Source organism: Cryptomeria japonica, chromosome 1 (assembly GCF_030272615.1).
Source record: "Cryptomeria japonica chromosome 1, Sugi_1.0, whole genome shotgun sequence".
Taxonomy (NCBI): Eukaryota; Viridiplantae; Streptophyta; class Pinopsida; order Cupressales; family Cupressaceae; genus Cryptomeria; species Cryptomeria japonica.
The window spans coordinates 120,829,591-120,850,370 of NC_081405.1; the positions used below are offsets into that span (position 1 = coordinate 120,829,591).

Below are 20,780 nucleotides of genomic sequence, written 5' to 3' on the forward strand. Positions count from 1 at the left end.
TTTGAATGAAGTTGCAGCTTGTATATCAGTCTGAATCATATTCGAACACCTGCCACCCTTCCTCATGATTTTGCTCATATCTCTTCCTTCCCAAATTGGAGCGCCCACTCTTGAGGGGTTAAACAATGATGTTCGTGGCTTAGAGGGAGACCAAGGAGCTGAGAGTAATTAACTACTGCTAATCTCATCTGCAGCAAGGGCGATTTGGAGATAAATTCGATTTGGCCAAGGGGAGTCTCAACAAGTGAAGATATTGCTTGCCTCTTCATCTCCAAACCTAGGCTCTACCTTTCAGGTTCATTTGGCATTAAAGATGCATTGTATTTTCAGTTTGTATGTGTGAATCTATGGCTGTCATATGTCTTCAGATAATTTGAAAGTGTCTATGTTTGCTAGTCAATATATTTTGGTATAAATTGGCTAATTTAATGAGCCTATTTGATTCTAAATAAAGGAGTGAAAAATCTGGTCATATGTGTCTGATTGCATGCCAACTATTTGTCATTTCTTTTGTCTGCTGTAATCTTATATTTCTGCATACCAATTCATGTTATTAAATCAAATATTAAGAATTAGAGTTGCATTATCATCCTAGATCATTGTTCTATGGTTTACAAATCACTTTTATTGTTAAAACAAAGGATTATAATGTCAAGACAAGTCTGAAGTACCTTGAACCAGTCATATGCCAAGTGTTTGACAAAATTCTCCAAGGGGTCAAAAGTCTGAAACTTATATCAGAATTGGCAAGGGACAGTACAATCTTGTTCTACATGAGTTTTTGCGAAGTCCTGGTTTGTCACCTTCTTCTTTGGTTGGGCAAGTACTTGATTGAATTGTGGCATCACCATCTTTCATGGACAAGGAGACACCTGAGTAGTTTTCAAAGACATCATCATTCATCTTCATGCTTCTTCATGTCAATTCTTATCCAAAATGGGAAGCATTCTTGCATTTGTGCTTGGTTTTGTTTCTTTCAAAATGGAGACAAGTTTGTTTGTAGACATTGGATCATGTTTCGTCTTTAAACACTTACCTTTGTTGCAAGAGATTATTCATTGCGGGGGGCGGGGGCTATACTCTCTTATGGGAGGGATATTGATTGTATCTTCGTGATGGATGTAGTTTTGGGGGATAATGATGAGTCCTCCATTCATCACTCATTTCATCACTTGTACATGATTGCTTTCTGCATTCCTTTTTTGGAGAGAGGCTATTTCTAAAATGGGTTTTCTCCTTTACTATGTTTGTGAGAGATCTTTTGTACATGGATACCTAAAACAGCCTCGTAGCTGGGAACCATCTTGCATCTTGCATCCTTGTATCATTTGCATTGGTTTTGTTCCTCCCTAAGTCACACTTATGGGGGGATGTTATGTGAATAAGGTCATGTCCTAACTAATTGCTTGGCGTGGACCTATTCTCAAGTTAATCTAGGTCCTAGGTGTCTTTGTAGAAGTTAGTTACAATGGGGTCATGTATCTCATTTACTTCTCGTGTCCTAGGTCATTTAATATTTGTTCTAAGTGGTTGTCTTATAACATAGGATTAAGACACATGCCAACATCTTGTTAAATCCTTTCATTCACCTTGCCTATATAAGCAAGATTCATGTACACTTTGTGATATACCTCATAGATGATATCTCATATCTCATAGATCTTAATATCAAGCATACTCTCTTGTGAAAGGTTTCTTGTGCTTTTGCAGGCCCTCTTGGGTGTTGAGCTAATTTTCAGCTCCTACACAAATACCCTATAACAGCCTTGATAACTCAATACAGAGAGAGAGAGAGAGAGAGAGAGAGAGAGAGAGAGAGAGAGAGAGAGAGAGAGAGAGAGAGAGAGAGAGCAATTATATAAATAATGATGCAAAATACATTAAGGAACCCTCATAGAAAGATATGACCACGCCCTAGTCCTAATACTTCAATATTCAAAATTGTAAGTGATTTCCAGAAATAATTCAAACTAATCAGTGATGCCAAAATAAATTACTAAAGCTTCAGATCTGGCCACTAACATTAATGCAAATTATCACTTGATCAACAGTAATAATCAAATCTCTGATTAAAAGCTGTTCTGATCCAAAATAGTAGAGTTTGACAACAGCATAATATTATATGAGAAGTCATCACAAAGTCCAATCAAAATTCAGCAATGTACTAGCTTACGAATTAAGGACAGTAGATCAGCTGCTGTATAGCTACTCTCAGGTGTATGGTGGTGGCAAGAGGATAAAGGAACAGTGCCAAATCCTACCTGAATCTGCTCTGAAAACTTGATTAGGGTTGACACAACGATTAATTTGTCAAGTATGAATTTAAGCCCTCAGTATGTCTGATCAGAAATCAGGTGCAGCAGTGTGTGATGTCGATTTACTTGCAAATAAAATTGTTTATAGTTAGAGAACAATCACAAACCTTGTGTAGAATCACCCAAATTGGAGATGAGAATTTTTGTCCCCAAATCTTCATTCCAAAATTCCAAAGGCAGCCCTGGTAAATGAACCCACACAAGAAACTTAAACGTATCTTTCAAAGGGTTAAACTTAGGAGTCCAATTTCGAATACAAAGACAATTCATGCCCAGAAACTAAGGGCCATCATGTAGAATCCTAGAGAAATCCTCCAACCAAGAAAAGGGAAAAAGAAAGAAACCATTCGACATTACAGTTACCTCAAACTGTCCTCTAAGCTTCAAAATTCGAAGGACCCATCTTCTCACAGTTTCAATATTGGGACGATTACCACGAAATCTACCAACAAGCAAGCTCCTTGACCAAGTCATTGACTCAGCAAGAAGAGAATCAGGAATAACAATTTGAACCTACCCTTCCTTCATAACCTCATAAGGTTCACTGAAGCCAGAACAACTAGTGTGTCCCAAAGAAACCCTAGGGGAAAAGCAACAACAGCCTCATTACCCAACAGACAAGGTTTCTTTGAATCCTTAGGGGAAGAGAAAGTAGCCACCATCCCACAACCTTCAAGAGCAAGCTCAGATTGAATAAAATTCATCTTCCAAATAGAAGCCACAAGATTCATCTGGGCTTTGTCACCCTTTTGGAGGAGAAGAAACCCTTTTCTCAAACCCAACCAAAATCACTCTTGTTGTCCTCATTTTTGTTTTCAAAAAATGACGGACCATTACATAAAATTTTTGTCAAAAAATGAAAATTTTACTCTATGGTACACTTCCCAAGGCATAATTTCGCCTTACCCTTGGACTAGACTAATCCTCAGTCCATCCGCAAATCATGATTCAAAATTCATCACATTCTGGTTTCGTTTGCTATGTTTTTCCTTCAATTTCGGGTTTTCTCTCCCCGACTATAGGTGGGAAATTTTCCTTAAGTTGCAAGTTTTAATGTTTTCCTTTGTTTTAGTCTTTGTAGGGAAATTTTAAGTTAATTACAGGTGCACCTTTATGAAATTAGAACTTGTAACTTACTTTTTATTTCCCCCTTGATGTTTTTTGGCTTTTTAAGTCACATAATAGGAACTTTTTGGATAAGTTACAAGTTAATTTTAAATTATAAATTTAAAAGTCACTTGTAATTCTTTTATAAAGTTCCTATCTAAGTGATTTTACTTGTAATAGGGATTTTATTCCCCTATTACATATTTTATTTTCAAGTCACTTGTAAAGGGGATTTTATTTCCCCATTACAAGTTCTTTTTACAAGTTATTAAAACTTGTTAAGAGGATTTTATTTTCCCCTTACAAATTATTGTGACTTGTAAATCTCTCTCAAAAACCCGATTTGCCTTATGAATGAAAATAAAGGCATTTAAAACTTGCTAAAAGGTTTTAGAAACCCAATTGCATGTGTTTGAAGGCATTTTTGAACTTGTTGCTCCTTGCCAAGAACCCGACCAAGTATTTTTCCTCTCCTAAACCAATTTTGCCACAAATTCTTCCCGATTTTCGTGGAGAAATTCATGGATAAAGGAGGCGATATGATAGCAAGGTGGTTTTTGTGAGTTTGACAACACGTCATTGATTTGATAGCCGTTTCATGCTCCATTAAATTGTGTTTTACCTCTTCAAAGACATTTTTGCATGCACCGATTTGGGGTTTGCTTGCCACGATTTCACTCCATGATTAGGCGTTTGGCATTGTTCTTCTCCTATTTGGTATTTCCTTGAAGATTTGACTCATTCTACTTACATTTTGCAACACGTTTTTCCTGTTTATTCTTCAAATCCAAGTTTGGAAAAAACGTGGCAAGGGTTTTTGGTGTCTATGTCTATTGAAGAGGTTGATTCTTCCTTCCAAAGATTGTTTCATCTCTTGAAGAGGCATCTTGGTTAAGCAAGGTAAGATTTCTTTTGGTTTTGCTTTCATTTTTCTTTCTTGCTTTGTTTATTTTCTCTTCTTGTTTGATTTTTCTAGTTGTATATGTTTATTTTGATAGTTCTTGCCTAAAACGGTTTTGTGAGAGAGATTTTCCCCTTTGCAAAGCAATTTGTAAATTGCATTGATCTTCCCCATTTTCCCTCTTTACTTGCATTCGGGATTTTAAATCCCGATTGCAAGTAAGATGAAAATAATTGATCTACTCCTTTGGCTGGAAAATTTTAACCATAAATTTCAAATTTCTAAGTTGGAAAATACCCATTCTTTCAAAATCGGATTTTTAAAACCGGATTACATGTTGAAAAGTTCTTCCCATTTTCTTGAAAGCAATCTTCCCAAAATCCTTCCATTTTTGTTCATACTCATTGCCTTTATCCGTACATACCATTCACGCCATTTCCCACATGTCAAAATCTCATTTTTCACCCATTTCTCCATTTTTCTTTTTACAAGTATACTTGCATTCGGTTTTCAAAAATCCGATTGCATGTTTGTCCTTCCCCACTTGTATACTTGTAAAACGTTCCCAAGATCCGAAATTGGTCAAAGTCAAGTTTCAAACATTCTCATTTATTTCCCATCTTTCTCTCACAAAGTTGTGAAGTGCAAGTGTTGGAGTTCTTCCCATTTGAAGAAGAAAAAATGTTAGTTGCAGCTGATCTTGATGTTGCTTTAACACTTTTAAGTCTTCATCGTAGCATACCAAGTTGTTCTTCAATATCAGATTTACCATCATCTTCCATTCCAAAGAAGATGAAGTATACATATGACAAGTACCAGAATGAAGTTTCCCCTTCACAAGTTTCTTCTCCTTTGGATCATATCAAGGATATAGAGATAGGGCATGTTGACATGTCAGAATTCATCAAAAGGGTGGAGGATCCGCAGGATAGTAATATGCAACGGTTGTTGGACAGCCACATTCATCATGCATCTTCTTTTCCAGTGGCTGCCCTAGAACCTGAATTTGTTCTTGCTTGCGCTCACCATTTCGACGAGGAGACGAGAACCATTAGAAATGTTGATTGTGAGGCAATAATCTGCCTTGATGCGGATACTATTGAGAAAGACTTCAGAATGCCATCAACACCTGTGTATATGGAGATTTTTGGGCTAAATTGTACCGTTGTGACTTCAAGTGGGAAATTGGAGACATCATTACTCTCCTCAACAAGATGTTGGGTCTTGAGCATTCTAATGTTTTTGAGCCCTGGATGTATCAATTTATCATGTTCATAAGGCAATCCCATCATATATCATGGGGAGAGATTATTAGTGATGCTTTGTGTGAACAACTTGCAGCAGTCCCTACTACCATGACATTCTACATGAACTCATACTTAGTGTATTTGGCAGCATCACTTAGACATTTCCCTGGTCTTTCTACCAAGGATGATCGCTCGCTTATACCTATGTGGGAATACTATGATCAGCTGCCCTTGAGACCCAACGGATTACATTTCAGGAGGGTTCGAGATGCATTCTTTGGTTACTTCATGTGCCAGTTTGACAAGACTCTAAAGAACAGAAGGGTGTCAGATGAAGCATGGGAAAGAGTGAATGAGTATGGTTACTTGTTCCTTCAATTCCCGACTTTCACTTATATGAGAATCGGATGCTACAGTTGGCAGCCATACATGCTTCCTAGATACTCAACTGATAAGATTATATTGTTATGGAGTTGGGAAGACGGATCATGGCTGTTCATGCACATCAATCTGTCAAACATAAGGTTGGGATGGGGATTTCTACAACTAACCCATTGAAGATTGGCCGGTACTCCCTTAACACATCCACCAAAGCCAAAGCTATGGAGATCGAGATGCAGAAGATTAAACTCAAAAGGTTTAGGTCAAGGGCAGATTTTGACTATTGAGGTATGAAGGAAAGGATCAAAAAGTCCTTCATACATGTGCATCACATTGAGGATATCTGGGTGGATCTCCATACAGAAAATGAGGTTCTCAAGATGGACTACTACAGGCTCACCCTTGAGCAGGTTACTGATTTGAACCTGGTGGACATTTCGCAAGAGATGATTGATGATGGGAATGTACTCGATCTAGAGTACGTATCACGAAGAGTTGATGAAGCCTCACTTCCTTTAATCCGGTGGTCACATAAAGAATGCACTTCCATTCTTGAGAGATTTCAGCCTATCCTAGCTAACACCAACACTTGGCTCGAAGGTAATGTTGTTAGACTCATCAAGATCAAGGTTGGAAAAGAAGATGATTCTACGAGGCCTCTTGGACGTAAGTCTGAGATTCGGATTCACAACAAGGAAGGTGCATCATCTTTAGGCACAAGGATCAAATTGCAGGTTAGTCGGGCAATAGTGCTTCCTCCTGAGGAGGCGACAGTTCGTGGGAAAGAAAAGTCTCAGATTTACATTCATGTGATTGATCCTGATGATCCGGAGGAAGGACAACAATCAAATGACGCTCCTAAGTCACTGGCTTCAGATTCACCTCATGAGATTCCCTTCTCAGTTTCCATGGAGCTGCCTCTATCTCCCTTTGACATAGTAGTGGATGAGTCTCCTCAGAATGTCGTTCCCATTTCAGTAGTTGAGCCACCTCTTGATCATCAACAAGAGAGTTTGTTGGAAATCTTCGAGGATATTCCTACATGCATTCATTTGTTAGAGATTGATACCTCTACTTCCGGCTTTGAAGAGTTTATGAGACAATCTTCATGCCCTTTGGTTACCGAGCAAACCATGGTTGCCATCCAGACAAATACTTCTCCCAGGGTGACCACGACTGTTCAAATAGATACTGCTTCTCCTTTGCTTTCAGTTGCTACTGAAGGAGAACTAGTCATTTTACCTCCATGGCTTAGTTCTTTCACTCCCAAGAGGAAGAAGCAAGAAATTTCTTCTGATGTCTTTGATTATCAGCAGGTCAAGCAATCTAGGCCCAAGGTTGCTAAGAGAGCCAAGACGATCTCAATGGTAACAGTTGACAGCAACAAGATGAAAGTGGCGGAAATTGTTGAGCCCCTTGTAAATAAGCCACACGTGGAAATGCAAGCTATTGATTACAGGGTTACAAGGATAGAACTGGGTAAACAAACGCATGAAGTGGTCAAGCATGATGCCCAACAATCTGTAGCTTCACTAATACAACGGTATGATGAACTTCTAGTGAATAAAGACAAGCTAGAAGAGGAGAATAGGCAACTTGTTGCAGCTGTTCATAAAATCACAAAACCTGCTGGTGAAGGGAGTAATCCTTCAAGTTCTTCCGGTTCACAAGAATCAATTCGAGGAGTCGAAAGAGATGCTAAGAAGGTACAAGTGTTGGACTCTTGGGTGGATCAACTTCATGATTTGTGTGCGCAAGTGCTAAAAGACATATTCCAAATGTTGGTTAAGTTGGAGACCATTGAAGAAAAATTGAATCATACCTCTGAGACTTTCAAACAGAACTTGGAAAGGGTTGAAGGTAGCTTGATGGTTTGGCGCAAGATGCCTCGACAGCAGTTAAGTGTTCTTCAGGAGCATGCCATTATTCCTTCCAAGGTCATGTATCTGGAATTTGAAGAGCTTCTAGAGAACAAAGCCCTCGTTCTCAAATCCCTCATTGAAGAGATTGATGACGCAATGAGATTGCGAGTTGAAGTATTCCAAGGTGTTGTTTCTCACTGTGAGAAGGCCTCTTGCAATATCATGGGTCAGAATGGGGAGTTGATACCAGAAGAAGAAGTACTCGCAGATCTACAGATGAAGATTCATAATGAGTGGAGGAGTGAGCAATTTTCAGCTGCCTCAATTCAACTTTTGATGAAACATCAAATCTTCTTGCATGAAATCCAATCCACTTTGGAGAAGAACAACTCTATGCTTCTTCAATGCCATGATACCATTGTGAAGACCATGATTGTTGCCAAGAACACCCACGAGCTGAATCCTGCTGAACTACGAACAATCATCCAGAAGTTCGAAGGATTCATGTCTTCACATGCTGCAACTTAAGTGTTTTTCAACACTTAGTTGCATTTTTCAAAGTTGTAATCTCTTAGTTCTAGTTTTTCTTTTGACAAATTTACTTGTAAAAACATTTTGCAAATTGAAAGTCAAGTCATTACTTGCACTTTTGTAATAACAAGTAGACGAGTAACAAGTCAATTTAGAATAGGACTTGCAACTTTGAATAAGTCATAGTTAGTTATTGAATAAGTCTTGGTGGTTGAGAGAATTTCTCAAGTTAGTTAGGATCTTCCAACCTTTTTCTCAAGACTCCTCTCCTATAAATACTTGAGGGGGTCTATTGTAATCTTTATCTTTTGGAAAGCAAGGAAAAACTTTGCCAAATTTGCAGCAAAGAAGACTTTGAGCTTTTATGTGTAAATTGAAGAATTGAAAGGAATAGAAGAAAATTACTCAAGTATTGAGACTTTGTGCTATATTCTTGAGTTTATGTTCAACATTACTTTTCTTGCAAGTGTTTCTTAAAGGGCTTAATCAAATTTGATTTGCAGACTTTGTGCTGCAAGTATTGGAGATTAATTTAGTTAAAATAGAAGTTCTATTGAGAAAAGTTGTAAGACTTTGTGCTTACACTCGTTCTTGAGAGAGATTAGAAGTAGATTTTATAATAAAAAATAGCTGTGAAACTTTGAGCTCACACTAGTTCTTGTTGTCTTGTATAGAAAGAATAAGTTATTTCAGACTTTGTGCTGTCATAATTTGTTCTTGATATCATTAGAATAGAAAAGGGTAGATAGGACTTCACATAGTCAAGACTAGTTCTTGTTGTCCCGTCCCGAAGGAAGTGATGGAAATCTTTGAACTTTCAGGAAACTTCATTTCATTCCTCTCATTTCATTTCAAAAAGTTGTTATTGCTGTTTTATGTTAAATTGCTATCACTTTTCTGTGAAGAGAAAAGGATATTGGCTTTCTTGAAAAAAGAAGAAAGATTGTTGTTCCATCCTATTTGAGTTTTAGTATTAGATAGATAGGGGGAGCCTTCCCTTAATTAGGAGAGTTTTACTCACACACTGTGGTTGAAGTCACAATTTTGTATATTTCCCCAAGTGTACAAAATTTTCAACCAACAACTCTCAAAGCCAACCCAATCATCTTGCCTTGCAACCTTAGACCCCTTAGCCTTCAAGTGTCTAGGAGAAGCTCATCGTCCTCTTCAATAGGATCAAATCCACCAACCTCATCCTCTGATACTTGATAAAATCATCATTGTCATCAAAACCCAAAACAAATCTATCAAAGGATAAATCTGCCTCCCCAGTGCCGAAATGCTAGCAATCCCCTACAAACACGTGTTTCCTGCAAAGGAGGCCAACCCACATCATCAATGTCTGCTTCTGCCTCATCTCCTTTACCTTCACTTGGAGAAGATCCAGCTGCCCCTTTGGATCTCCCACCCTTTTGCAACCTCTCCTAATGCTGCAAACTTTCCTTCCTCCCCAATTGTTTTGTCCTCTCCTTTCGCTCCATTAGTGAATTGTTAATAAATAAATCAATATTAGTTTGGGGAAGTTATATTCATTTAGTAGTTATTGGAAAATCGAAAGGCCTTTAAAAAGCCATTTGTATTGTAATGAAAATAATCTCAAAGAATTCAATCAACATATTATCCTCTTTTATTTTTGATATTCATGTGCAACAATGGTTTAGTCTTTGTGTGTGCTCACCATTTTAATACGAACCTTCAGACAAGGAACTTCATCTTAGACAAGAACTCATTAATACTAGGCTGGGCCTATTATCGTATGAGGGGGTCCATCTTAGTGTAGAGATACATATTGTCTAGGGCTAACGAATTCACTACCAAGACCAAGATGTTTCACAAGAAGGAATATCAAAACCAAAGGTAGGCCCTTCTTGAAGCAAGGAGTTCATACAGAAGAGGCTCCCATGTTAGAGCAAGGAATCATCATAGCAAAGTTTGCCCTCGTTTGGGGCAAGGTGTTCAGTACTAGCAGTAGGCCTCACATAGGGACAAGGAAAATGTATATATATTTTTAAATAACTGATGTGATATGTCCAGTGAATGGAATATTTATGATAATTACATTTTATTTAATACAACCAAGTTTTCTTTGAGCGGGTTTTAACCTTTTGTAACAACTCTGATTTTGTGGTCTAAGCCTTATCTATTGATTTTTTTCCCTTGATATTAGATGCTCTGTTATGGAAAATGAATTATGTATTTTATGTTGCTTGCATGAAGGTTGAAATAGTTCTCTAGAGGACCTTCCTAGGAATGTTCTTGAAAAGTGCTCAAGCATTTATGACAATAGAATGAAAGTAATTTTTTCATTTATAGAACAGAAAAAGAGATGAGAAAGTATGCTTTGAATATATCCAACACAATTAGATAACAAGTTTCCTATGCTAGGAAAGGTTATAAATGACTTAGGATATGGATAACAAAGCCACTACTAGGCATAATGATCACAAGGTTCATTTTAGTTTGAAATAGGTAGTTCTTTTCTTGTGAAACAATGATTGTAAAGGGTTAAGAAAATTAATATGTGGGGCTAAAGAGTTTTAATTGCATCCTCCCATAACGGTGTATCTTTTGTTAAATGTAAATAGTGAGGAAAATGCATTATTTACTTTATTATCATCAAAGAACATTTCATACGAGTCACCCTACAGGTCATCAAGTTAAGTCATGTGGAATGTAGTACATATGAAAGAGAATATAGTCTTTATGAGAACAAAGAAATTTTTTAAGGTGGAGATACTTTGCGGCCTTGTTAAGAAATTTATTATATAAGGGATATGGCGCAACTTTTGTTTTGGAACATCAATGCCTGAGAAAAGTAATTGCATATTAAAACACGAAAGAAATGTATTTGTAGTTTGAAGGGTTAAGCCCTAGCCATGTGATCAAAGTATGATATAAATAGTTATGTGAGGGCATGTCCCCTCCAAGGAAAAGTAGAATGATTTCTTAGAGTTATTGAGCATTTCCATCATCATTATAAATTAGCAATATGAATTCAAGCAAAAATCAGGGATATTGGTAGTTACAGAGAACACTTCCAAATGAAACTTGGATAGTACAGTTATATTATTTGTCAAGCGAATGACCACTTGGGGGATGCTCCTAGACTCAATTCTTAGCTTCTCTAGTTTTTCACAGTAGTATTCAAGGTGATATTGGCTAAGGGATAGTTAGGGGATCTAAACTTAAAGGCATATATGGCTTGAGGAGTAGTTGCAGAGGTACATGACCCACACTCTTTGTTTTTTATTAAAAAAGTAGTGTTAACTAGGGCGCTGACCCTTTACATAGCCATAGGCTATCAACAACACTTCCACAACACTAGAATAGTTTCAAAATATCAAAAACTTAAGATCGACAAGAGTTCAACAACAAAAACCAAATGACAAGACTAGAGAAAAAAAACAAAGACCAACAACCTAAGACCTAGGGGCCAATTTATGGACCCCAGTAATGTCTATGACCTTTTCCCAATTGTCAGAAAGGAAATTGTAGAGTTCCTTGGCTGCTTGTTTGTCAGCTTAATCCTCAACAATCCTTTTGCGCAGGAGGGAGAGCATCAACGTAGCGCTGTGGAGCACTTGGAGGTAGAATTTGTTAATGCTGACAATCTGTTTGTCCCTAGTATCCAACCTTCCTTTAATTTTGTTGATTTCCTCCTTCAGTTTCTTAGTTTCTAGAGCTGGCCCCAAGCTGTCAATGTGGTTTAGCAGCTCACGGACCTCTCCGTTAAGCGCTTGCAGCTCTTCTATACTAGGGTTGCCTTTGGGCACCGCTTCCTCTTCCTTCTGCATATTCTTGTTTTTCTCTGGATTAGGCAATCCAATCCCACCATCCTTACCATCGCCATCCTTGCCAGTCTTCTTATCAATAATCCCAGCTTCAACAATAACCCCACATTACCTTGAGCCCCAAGATCCAGCTCAGAAGCCCTACGAACAACAAGGTCCACCATTTCCATAATTTGGTCCGGGTCCACAAGGTCAATTTTATCAATAGGTTCCTCATTGTCTGGAGTCAAGTTCTCCGAACCCAGAGGGGGCCTAGAGACCTTCATATCGACCAATTCCATAGAAGCCTTTGTAGCAACTTCTCCCTCCAACTCATTCAAATTACCACCACCCTTGCTTTCCTCAATATCCTCCTCAGTGTTTGTAGCATGTTGGGGTTTAACTTTCATTTCCGTGGAACCCTTAGAGGCAAGTTTCCGAGATCTTCTCCTACCATTTGTATTAGGAGTAGGGTTTTCCTCATCCGACTCCTCAGAGGAAGAATTATCAATGATAATTCTCCTATGCTTTTCTGGGGACTTTCCTTTTCCCTTGTAGGACATGGGTTTATTATCCTTCCCAGTAGCAGGGGAGGGGAAGGTGGGTGGGCTCATCTCAGTAATAGAAAGAGAGGACGAAGGAATCGAGGAGGTAATAAAAGCTTCATTAGAGAGCTGAAAAAGTCTAAAGGGGGCCAAGCCGATAGCAAAGGCCACCAAAGGATGAGAGACAGGCAGCGTGGGTTGGATGAGCATGATATTCTTGGGAGGGTAAAGAGATAGGTGGTAGCGGTAAAGCCTGTAGATAAGGCCCCGATGAAGGGGGATGGGGGGCTTATCAACATTCTTCGGGTCAAGGGCCTCTTTGATGGAATTTTCCATAGAGCGTGAAAGATAAAAGGGCAAGCAAAGCAAGTCATTATTGCGAAAATGGTTCAACAAGGGCAAATGGTAGTAGTAGAATACCTTGTGGCGGCCCTCGAGAGTGAAATACTTCATAATCATTAGGCAAATCAGGTCCCACGAGTATCTGAGCTCCTCTCTAGCAAACCCACCTTGCAATTTGACCGGTTCTTCCTCCCCCCTGAAGAATCTGTTCAGGCCCTCACTGTTGGCAACATGGCTGGTCCTTTTCCACCTTCTGTCGTCGAGAGATAGGCCAGTCGCTTGAGCAATAGTTTCCTCAGTCACTTAAAAGGATATCCCTCCAACAATGACCCTTCTGTTGTTCCAGGAGACTGTGAACTCAATAGATAATTGCTCATCATGACCCTGCAGATTTTCCATGAATTCTGCCTCCCCTCCTTCCACACAGTAGTTCCAAACCACAACATCCTTTTTGAAATCGTTGGGTTTATCAAGCTCGCAACAAACTTCGCCCCTTCCCATGGCCGAATTAGAAACATTAACAGCAAGAGCTTTTTCACGAAGACGAGACATATGTGTAGAAGCAAAGATTTTAGCCAAAAGACAGAGCTTAATCAAAATGTAATTGCACTAATTGTGAAAGTTGGAGATTTTGATGGAGATTTGGTGATCATGTAGAGCTTCTGCAAAATAATTACCATAATTAATCTTTGGACAAGAAAAAACGTGCGAAAGGTTACTCAAACCTTTCAACGTGACTTTAGACATGAAGAGAGCCATCTCGAAGTCAGGGTGAGGGTAAAAATCATAAATGCAGCATCCACGTATCACAATTTGCTCAGATCGTCAGTGGACACAGTCCTTCCCGTATAATTCACATGAGAAATTTCACTATCCAACTTCATAATTAGCGGATACAAAAAAGAAACTATGCCAACAAATGATGAAAATGTGAGCAGCACGCTTCATGGCCTCGTTGGCAGTCCAACTCATTTTACCTTTAGGATCAATCAGCAAAAGGTTAGAACTTTTCAAATTTGAAAATTCCCTCCTCCAGCGGCCCCTGCAAGCCCAAAGGGAAGGGTGGGAAGGAGAGGCCAGGTGCTTATCCATGGGGGATAGTTTTAGTACACTCTCCATGCGCGAGTGAGGTAACATTGAGAGGCAAGGAATAAGAATTCTTCCAACACCTCAGACATTGATTTAGGAGCCCGAGTGCCGCAAGAGCATCAACAACCCTATTACCCCCTCTATAGACATGGTTAATGCTGAAAGAGTGAAACCCAAAGATGAGCCTGCAAATATCACTAACAACACCATCAATAGACTAGTTGATCTTGTTGAGCCCTTTGATAGCATCAATGATATTTTTAGAATCTTCCTCAATGGTAATAGACATGATGCCAATGGAGAGGGCGATAGGAATACCCCAGGATAAGGCCATAGCTTCAGATTTATTGCTGGAGCAACCATTTAGATTCCCAGCATAGGCAACAACTAATTCCCCTTTGTTAGTTCTTATAATACCTCCCCCTGCAGCCAACCCACATCTGGCAGTGCCATTGAAAGTGAGTTCCAAGCAACCAAGATCCGAGGGGGGACCACTTGGTGTCTTGCCTGAGAAGCCGCTTGGAGTTGCCAAAGGCAACAAAGGAGCGAGGAAGGTTCCAACAAAGAGCAACCTCCCAGTCCTTGCTCGAAGGAGGATCAGGTGGCTTCTTAACCAAGGGGATAGAAATATTTTCTTGAACGAGTCTGAGAAAACCACATAAAACAGTTTCCATAGAGCTTCCTTATCCCTGAAAATCTTGTTGTTCCTTTCCTTCCAAATGCTCTAGCAGAGGTGTGGAGGAATCTATATCCATAGTTGTTGAACTAGTGGGTTGGAAGTGCGCCCCCCCCCCTCCAGCAGCAGATGTGTCATATTTTCATTCATAGTCCAACAGAGTTTAAATTTTCCATAGACCATACCCCAGAGAGCTTTGGTAAAGGAACAATTAAGAAAGAGATGGGGGAGTTTTCCTCTTCCAACTTGCATAAGACACATCTGTTAGGGAATTGAAACCCTCTCTTGGAGAGGTTATCCTGGGCGAGAATTTTGTTGTGGAGAGTAGTCCACCAGAAGAAATTGATCTTGGGGACCCCAATGGGATTCCAGTTCCAAATAAATTTGTCCTCTCTCGAGAAGAGTGGCAGTTTAATCAAATCAAGCTTATCCTGCAACTCTCGGGCATCGGGCAGCAGATGGGGGTGATTGTGGCAGCAAGTAGACATATCCTTCCAAGTGCTGTTAGAGAAGTAATTACAAACCCACTGGCCAAAAAACGTCGTGGCAATCCCATAAATCCTTCTAAGGGAAGGGAAGGAAATCAAAGCTTTATCCCCCAGCCAACAGTCCTTCCAGAAACGAATGTTTCTGCCATTGCCAATGAGCCACTTTATACCTTGAGAAATGGTATCTCTACAATTAAGAATGTTGTTCTAGATTTTGGATCCATCGGGGATCTCTTCCTCCCTCAGAATCTTGTGAAAGCTACCTTGGCCAAGGTATTTAGCATGCATAATTCGGCCCCAATCACTATCCTGGCAGGTTAACTTCCACGCCGTTTTGGCCATAAGAGCTTTGTTAAAGTGGGAAATTTTTCGGATCACCAGCCCGCCATTGATTTTTGGGTAGTAGACTTTATCCCAACTAACAAGTGCAAGCCTTTTTTTCTCTTCCATGCCCATCCAAAGGAAGTTTCTTTGAATTTTTTCCAACTTGTCCGCCATGGAGGCTGAGATTTTGAATAGGGAAAGGAAGTACACCGGGATCCCCTACAGGAGTAGGCCAGTAGCTGAAGTTTCTCGGCACTATTGAGAAATCTTCCCTTCCACTCAACTAACTTTTTCTGCATTCTCTCAAGAATGGAAACCCAAAAAGAGTTGGCGACTTCCTTGATAGTAAGTGGCAGCCCGAGGTAGGTGCCAGGGAGGGAGGCAACCTGACAACCTAGAATACCCTTTATTTTAGCTTGGAGTTTGTCAGCAGTGTAGAAAAACTAGATGTTGCTTTTGTCATAATTGATATGTTGACCAGAGGCAGTCGCATAGAGATTGGGGAAGGACTTCCATCCTTTAGCCTTGACAACCGAAGATGACCCAAAGAGGATGGTGTCATCAACAAACTGCTTTAATATAGTAGGAGGGACAACAGAGGCAGGTTTGATGCCCATTAAGGATCCCCTACTGATGAGAGCGCTGAAATTCTTGGTCAAGACCTTCGCCAAAATAATAAAGAGATATGGGGATAGAGGGTCCCCCTAGCGAAGCCCTCTAGACGCCCTGAAAGGTTCTTGGGGAACACCGTTGACCAGAACAGAATACTTAGCAGTGGTAATACATTCCCTGATGAGGTTTAGCAGCTTGGGCCCAACACCAAACTTTTGGAGGACTTGACATAAGAAGTTCCAATTCACTCTATCATAAGCCTTGGAGATATCAAGTTTCAAGACCATGCCAGGCTTGCGACTTCTCTCCATAGAGTGGATGATTTCATGAAGTTCCAATTCACTCTTTGTTGATAGCTCTCAAAGGAAAACTAGCATGGTGGTGGTGTAACCCACCTAGAGGAGGATGGTTTTGGGGTTAGTTCATAAGTTACCAATTTGAGAGCATTTAGCGACTCTGGTCTATACTAATTTCTATATGCTCAGATATTAGAATGGTTTCAGACAGTTACCAGTTCACAACAAAGGAGGATTACTTGGGTGACTTTGACAAAGGGAGAATCTAAACTGAGATCTGGATCTCCTTAAGCCATAGGATAGCCCGCAGTAGAGTTTATTTGAATAATACTAGTTTTAGTCTTTGGAGTCCTACTGGAGCCATTCAAGCAAAATCAAATATAAGATCTCCTGGATGACATTTTTTTATTATTATCTTTAAACTTAATAGTTTCTGGTATTTTATTTGCACAGGCTTTGGTCAATCTGACAAATTATCTAATTTCGAAGAGCTCTCTTCATTTTTTTTTAATTTTTGAGTTGCAATGAGTTTCAGTACTTAAAAAGTTAAGATAATTGGCATTGAAATAATTCTGATGAGGTTTTCACTGATACTTGGCTATGATTGTAATGTCTGTTATATTTGTAAAGAATCCCTGACATTTTATCTACCCCTCTAAATGACAATTGAAGTTTTGCAGCAGTGCCTTGTATTGTTTGGCTATGTGAAATGTGTGTGGGGATGACAATAGAATTTTCATTCATATATTTGTCAATGGCAACAAGCAATTGGGTGTGCATGATACAAAATGAAAATTTATAGCAATCTCGCAGCTAATAGAAACCATGACTCATCTTCTGTTTATTTGAAAGGAATGTGTGCATCTCCTCAAATTTCTGCATTCTGACATGTGCAATTTATAATTGTATGACAGGAACATTTACCACTGTCCATTTTGCAACTTATGTCGGGTTGGTAAGGGGCTTGGTATTGATTACTTCCATTGTATGAATTGTAATGGATGCATGTCGAAGAGTGTCTCAGTACACAAATGTCGCGAGAAGGGTTTTGAATCAAACTGCCCTATTTGCAATGATTTTATCTTTACATCTAGTAACCCAATAAAGGCACTTCGTTGTGGGCACTTAATGCACTCAACTTGTTTTCGGGTGTGTATTTCTTATTTTATGTTGGGAGGAAGAGCTACTTAAATAATCTAGTATGATCATTATTAAAGTAGAGTTCTTCTACTCTTGCTCAAGAAACACAACTTGATTTCTCTGCAGGCTTATACATGCTCTCATTATACATGTCCAATATGTAGCAAATCTTTGGGAAACATGACTGTAAGTTACTTATCCAATGATTAATATATATATTTTTTGTAACCACTTCAAGGCTGTATGCATTGTGCGATTAAAGGAATGATTTTGTGTGCTAATTAGTTGAGCTTTGAAATAAAAAAATTTCTTGGTTTCAAGCATTGATTTCCAGATAGGGAAAAAAAAGAAAAGAAAGAATAAAGAGATCATATTATTATTAAAAAATGATCAATAAACTATTGAATTCAATGAGTCTAGACTTTGGACATAATAGGCAACCAAAGGAGTAAATTTAGAATAAAGAGATCATATTAATATTAAAAAATGATCAATAAACTATTGAATTCAATGAGTCTAGAATTTGGACATAATAGGCAACCAAAGGAGTAAATTCAACATCTCTGTTCAAGACTTAACATGTGAGAGATGAGTGTAGAATCTGATAAGTGACATAAATAAAACTCCTTGCAAGATAACATTATGCAAAGGCTTCAAGATATGTTGAGCACTTTTCATAGCATCCAACTCAGTGACTACTTGCAGAGTTTGTGAACCATGGGTGCCATCAACATGGAATTTTGAAATTTTTTCCTCGAGGCATTGGGGAAAGTCATTGTATTTGCCAATGCCAAATGACCAATACTTATTCCTAGCGACAATGGAAGCAGAGGTGGACCATCTTTGTTATGAGTGTTCTCACTCATCATTAAAATATGTTCTTTATTTGATGTTGCAAATATTTTAACGAGTTAACAAATTGTTGATGAAGATGAGCTTTTGTTTGAATGTGCTTGATTGAACATCTAAAAGACATGATCTAGAAGTCTTGTCTACCTTTGTGAATTGATGGAGACGTTTTTAACTAAAATTAGTGGTGGTAATTGGTAAGATTGCTTTTCTTGTTGCAAGCTTGGCATGTAGTAACTTGTACCCTAATGAGTCACAAAAAAATGTTAGCGTTTCAATATGTCTTTTGCCAAACAACACAAGATAGAATAGTGTGTGAGGTAAAACCTCTTTTCAAAATAGGAAGGGAAAATCCCTGAGATCCATCTAAACCTAAAACTAAACTAAACTAACCGTTGAATAGAACTATAGAAAAGTTATACAGATTACTTAGGGAGGTTTGCATAAATGAAAATGATTAAGTGCCCATTTTTCTGCCTAAGATACATATGTTGGACTGCTAATAGTTGTCCCTTGCAACCATGTTTTTGAGATGCTAAGGATGAAACAACTAATCTAAACATGTACAAACAACACCTTTAGGGTGCTAAAATAGAGAGTAGCTATTCAACACAAACAAGCATTTGAAAGGAATAACAACACAAGCCAACAATACTCAATTTAAAGACTTAAATCATTAAGCTGTATATAATGACAGAAACTAGCTATGCGATATTGCCAATACAAAGTTAGACACTACTATTTGCATTCAATTTGATTTATCAAATAATAAGAACAACAATAACTTAAGTTAATTAACAATTTCTGCAACATAAACCTCACTTCAAGTATCACTAACACTATCTTTTGCTCAAGGCACTTATTTATAGGTCACACTGAATGGCTTTTAGGGATTTGAGAATAATTAAATATCTCTACAGTTGATCTTTTAAAGAATTTTTTTCTAAAGTTGTAGAAAAGCACAAAAGAAAGATACTTAAAATAAAATCTATCCCAAACTCTAGGTTACCAAATTGGCACTAAAATTAAGCATACTCAGGTGTGATTCATTAGAGAATCAAATTTGTGTACCAAATATCTCTTAAATCATCTATGACACATTTTTTTGGTGTGATTTGTCTGGAATTGTTTATGAATTTATTTGGGAGATTCTAGGTTGCCTGATGTGATTAGGATGATTCCACTAGCGGGCAAAACTTTCCATGCATTTCATTTGATTTTTGACTACAAAAATTACACCATAGACCCTAAACAACAATTGGTTTCACGAACAATAGTAGACATTGCTGAATTTGGCATTCTTGTGAAGGTTTAGCTATTTTGTCTTTTGGTGAATGTTTAGGGATCTAATGAGACATTCCAAAATGTGCACCAAAGAAATAACGGAGGCTCTCCAAAGCAAGATAGCAACAAGAAAATCCTTCCTTCCAACCCCTTCTCTGTGCAAGAGACCAATGAGATTGAAGAACCTATCTCAACAAATGAAGAAGAAATATTGCAGCCAGAAAATGTGGGGAAAATCTAGAGTCCCCTTGGCCCACTTAGCTAGAGATTCATAAAATTCTTTTGCAAAGCAGCAAACAAGCCATGGATGAAACTGAGGTACTCACAATTCCCTCTTTTAGCTAGAAAGCTACCAAAGGAAGGAAAAAATCGTGAAAGTGTGCACAACAGAAGTAGAAGATAACATTGCAGCAGGCCTACAGCATGCAGGCAACAATGGATTTGATATACAAGGCCAAAAATAAATCAGGGAAGTGATGTTAGTTATTTCTAAGAATGTTGGAGGCATAAGGAATGTCCATAAAAAATCCTAAGGATCTACTCTATATCAGAAAAATGGATATCCTTTTCATTCAGGAAACGATATCCAAAAATTTTGAAGCTTCTAGAATCATAAAAATTATTTGACATTCTTGTGACTGGTCAGCTATTTTGTCTTCTGATGCTTCTGGAGGAATTTTAATAGCTTGCTCCTCTGTTTTACTCTCCAATGACCCTGAGGATAGATTAGATTGTTAGACTTCCATAAAAAATAATGCTACCCAATTTAACCCTCTGAACTGGATTTTTGGTGGGGAGCTCAATCTGGCACTTTGTCAAAATGAAAAGAGAGGCGGACTTACTGTTTTGGGCAGAGAGAGAGAACATGTGGAAGATATCACGAGCCTTCATGACTTGGAGGACATAAAACCTAGGAAGGACAAATACACTCGGTCTAATGAAAGGAGAGGAACATCATTCATAGCTGCTAGGTTAAACAAAATTTTAATTTCACAAGACCTTTTGGAGGAATTCTCACTCT

At 38.5% G+C, this 20,780-nt stretch overlaps 1 protein-coding gene across 11 annotated transcripts in view; it reads left to right on the forward strand.

The window, feature by feature from the left end:
• The window catches only part of LOC131026812 (zinc finger protein BRUTUS), a 101,920-nt gene that overhangs the window by 74,504 nt on the left and 6,636 nt on the right, over window positions 1-20,780 (forward strand). For 5 of the 11 annotated variants that reach the window (XM_057956790.2, XM_057956791.2, XM_057956798.2 and 2 more), the window contains 2 exons: window positions 17,401-17,635; window positions 17,753-17,812. The exons of 1 other annotated variant lie outside the window; for it this stretch is intronic. In XM_057956790.2, coding sequence (XP_057812773.2) covers window positions 17,401-17,635; window positions 17,753-17,812 — 295 coding nt within the window. Of the gene's footprint in view, window positions 1-17,400; window positions 17,636-17,752; window positions 17,813-20,780 lie in introns of those variants that run through there. 5 more of the 11 variants (XR_009102389.2, XR_009102391.2, XR_009102392.2 and 2 more) reach the window with 4 other exon arrangements.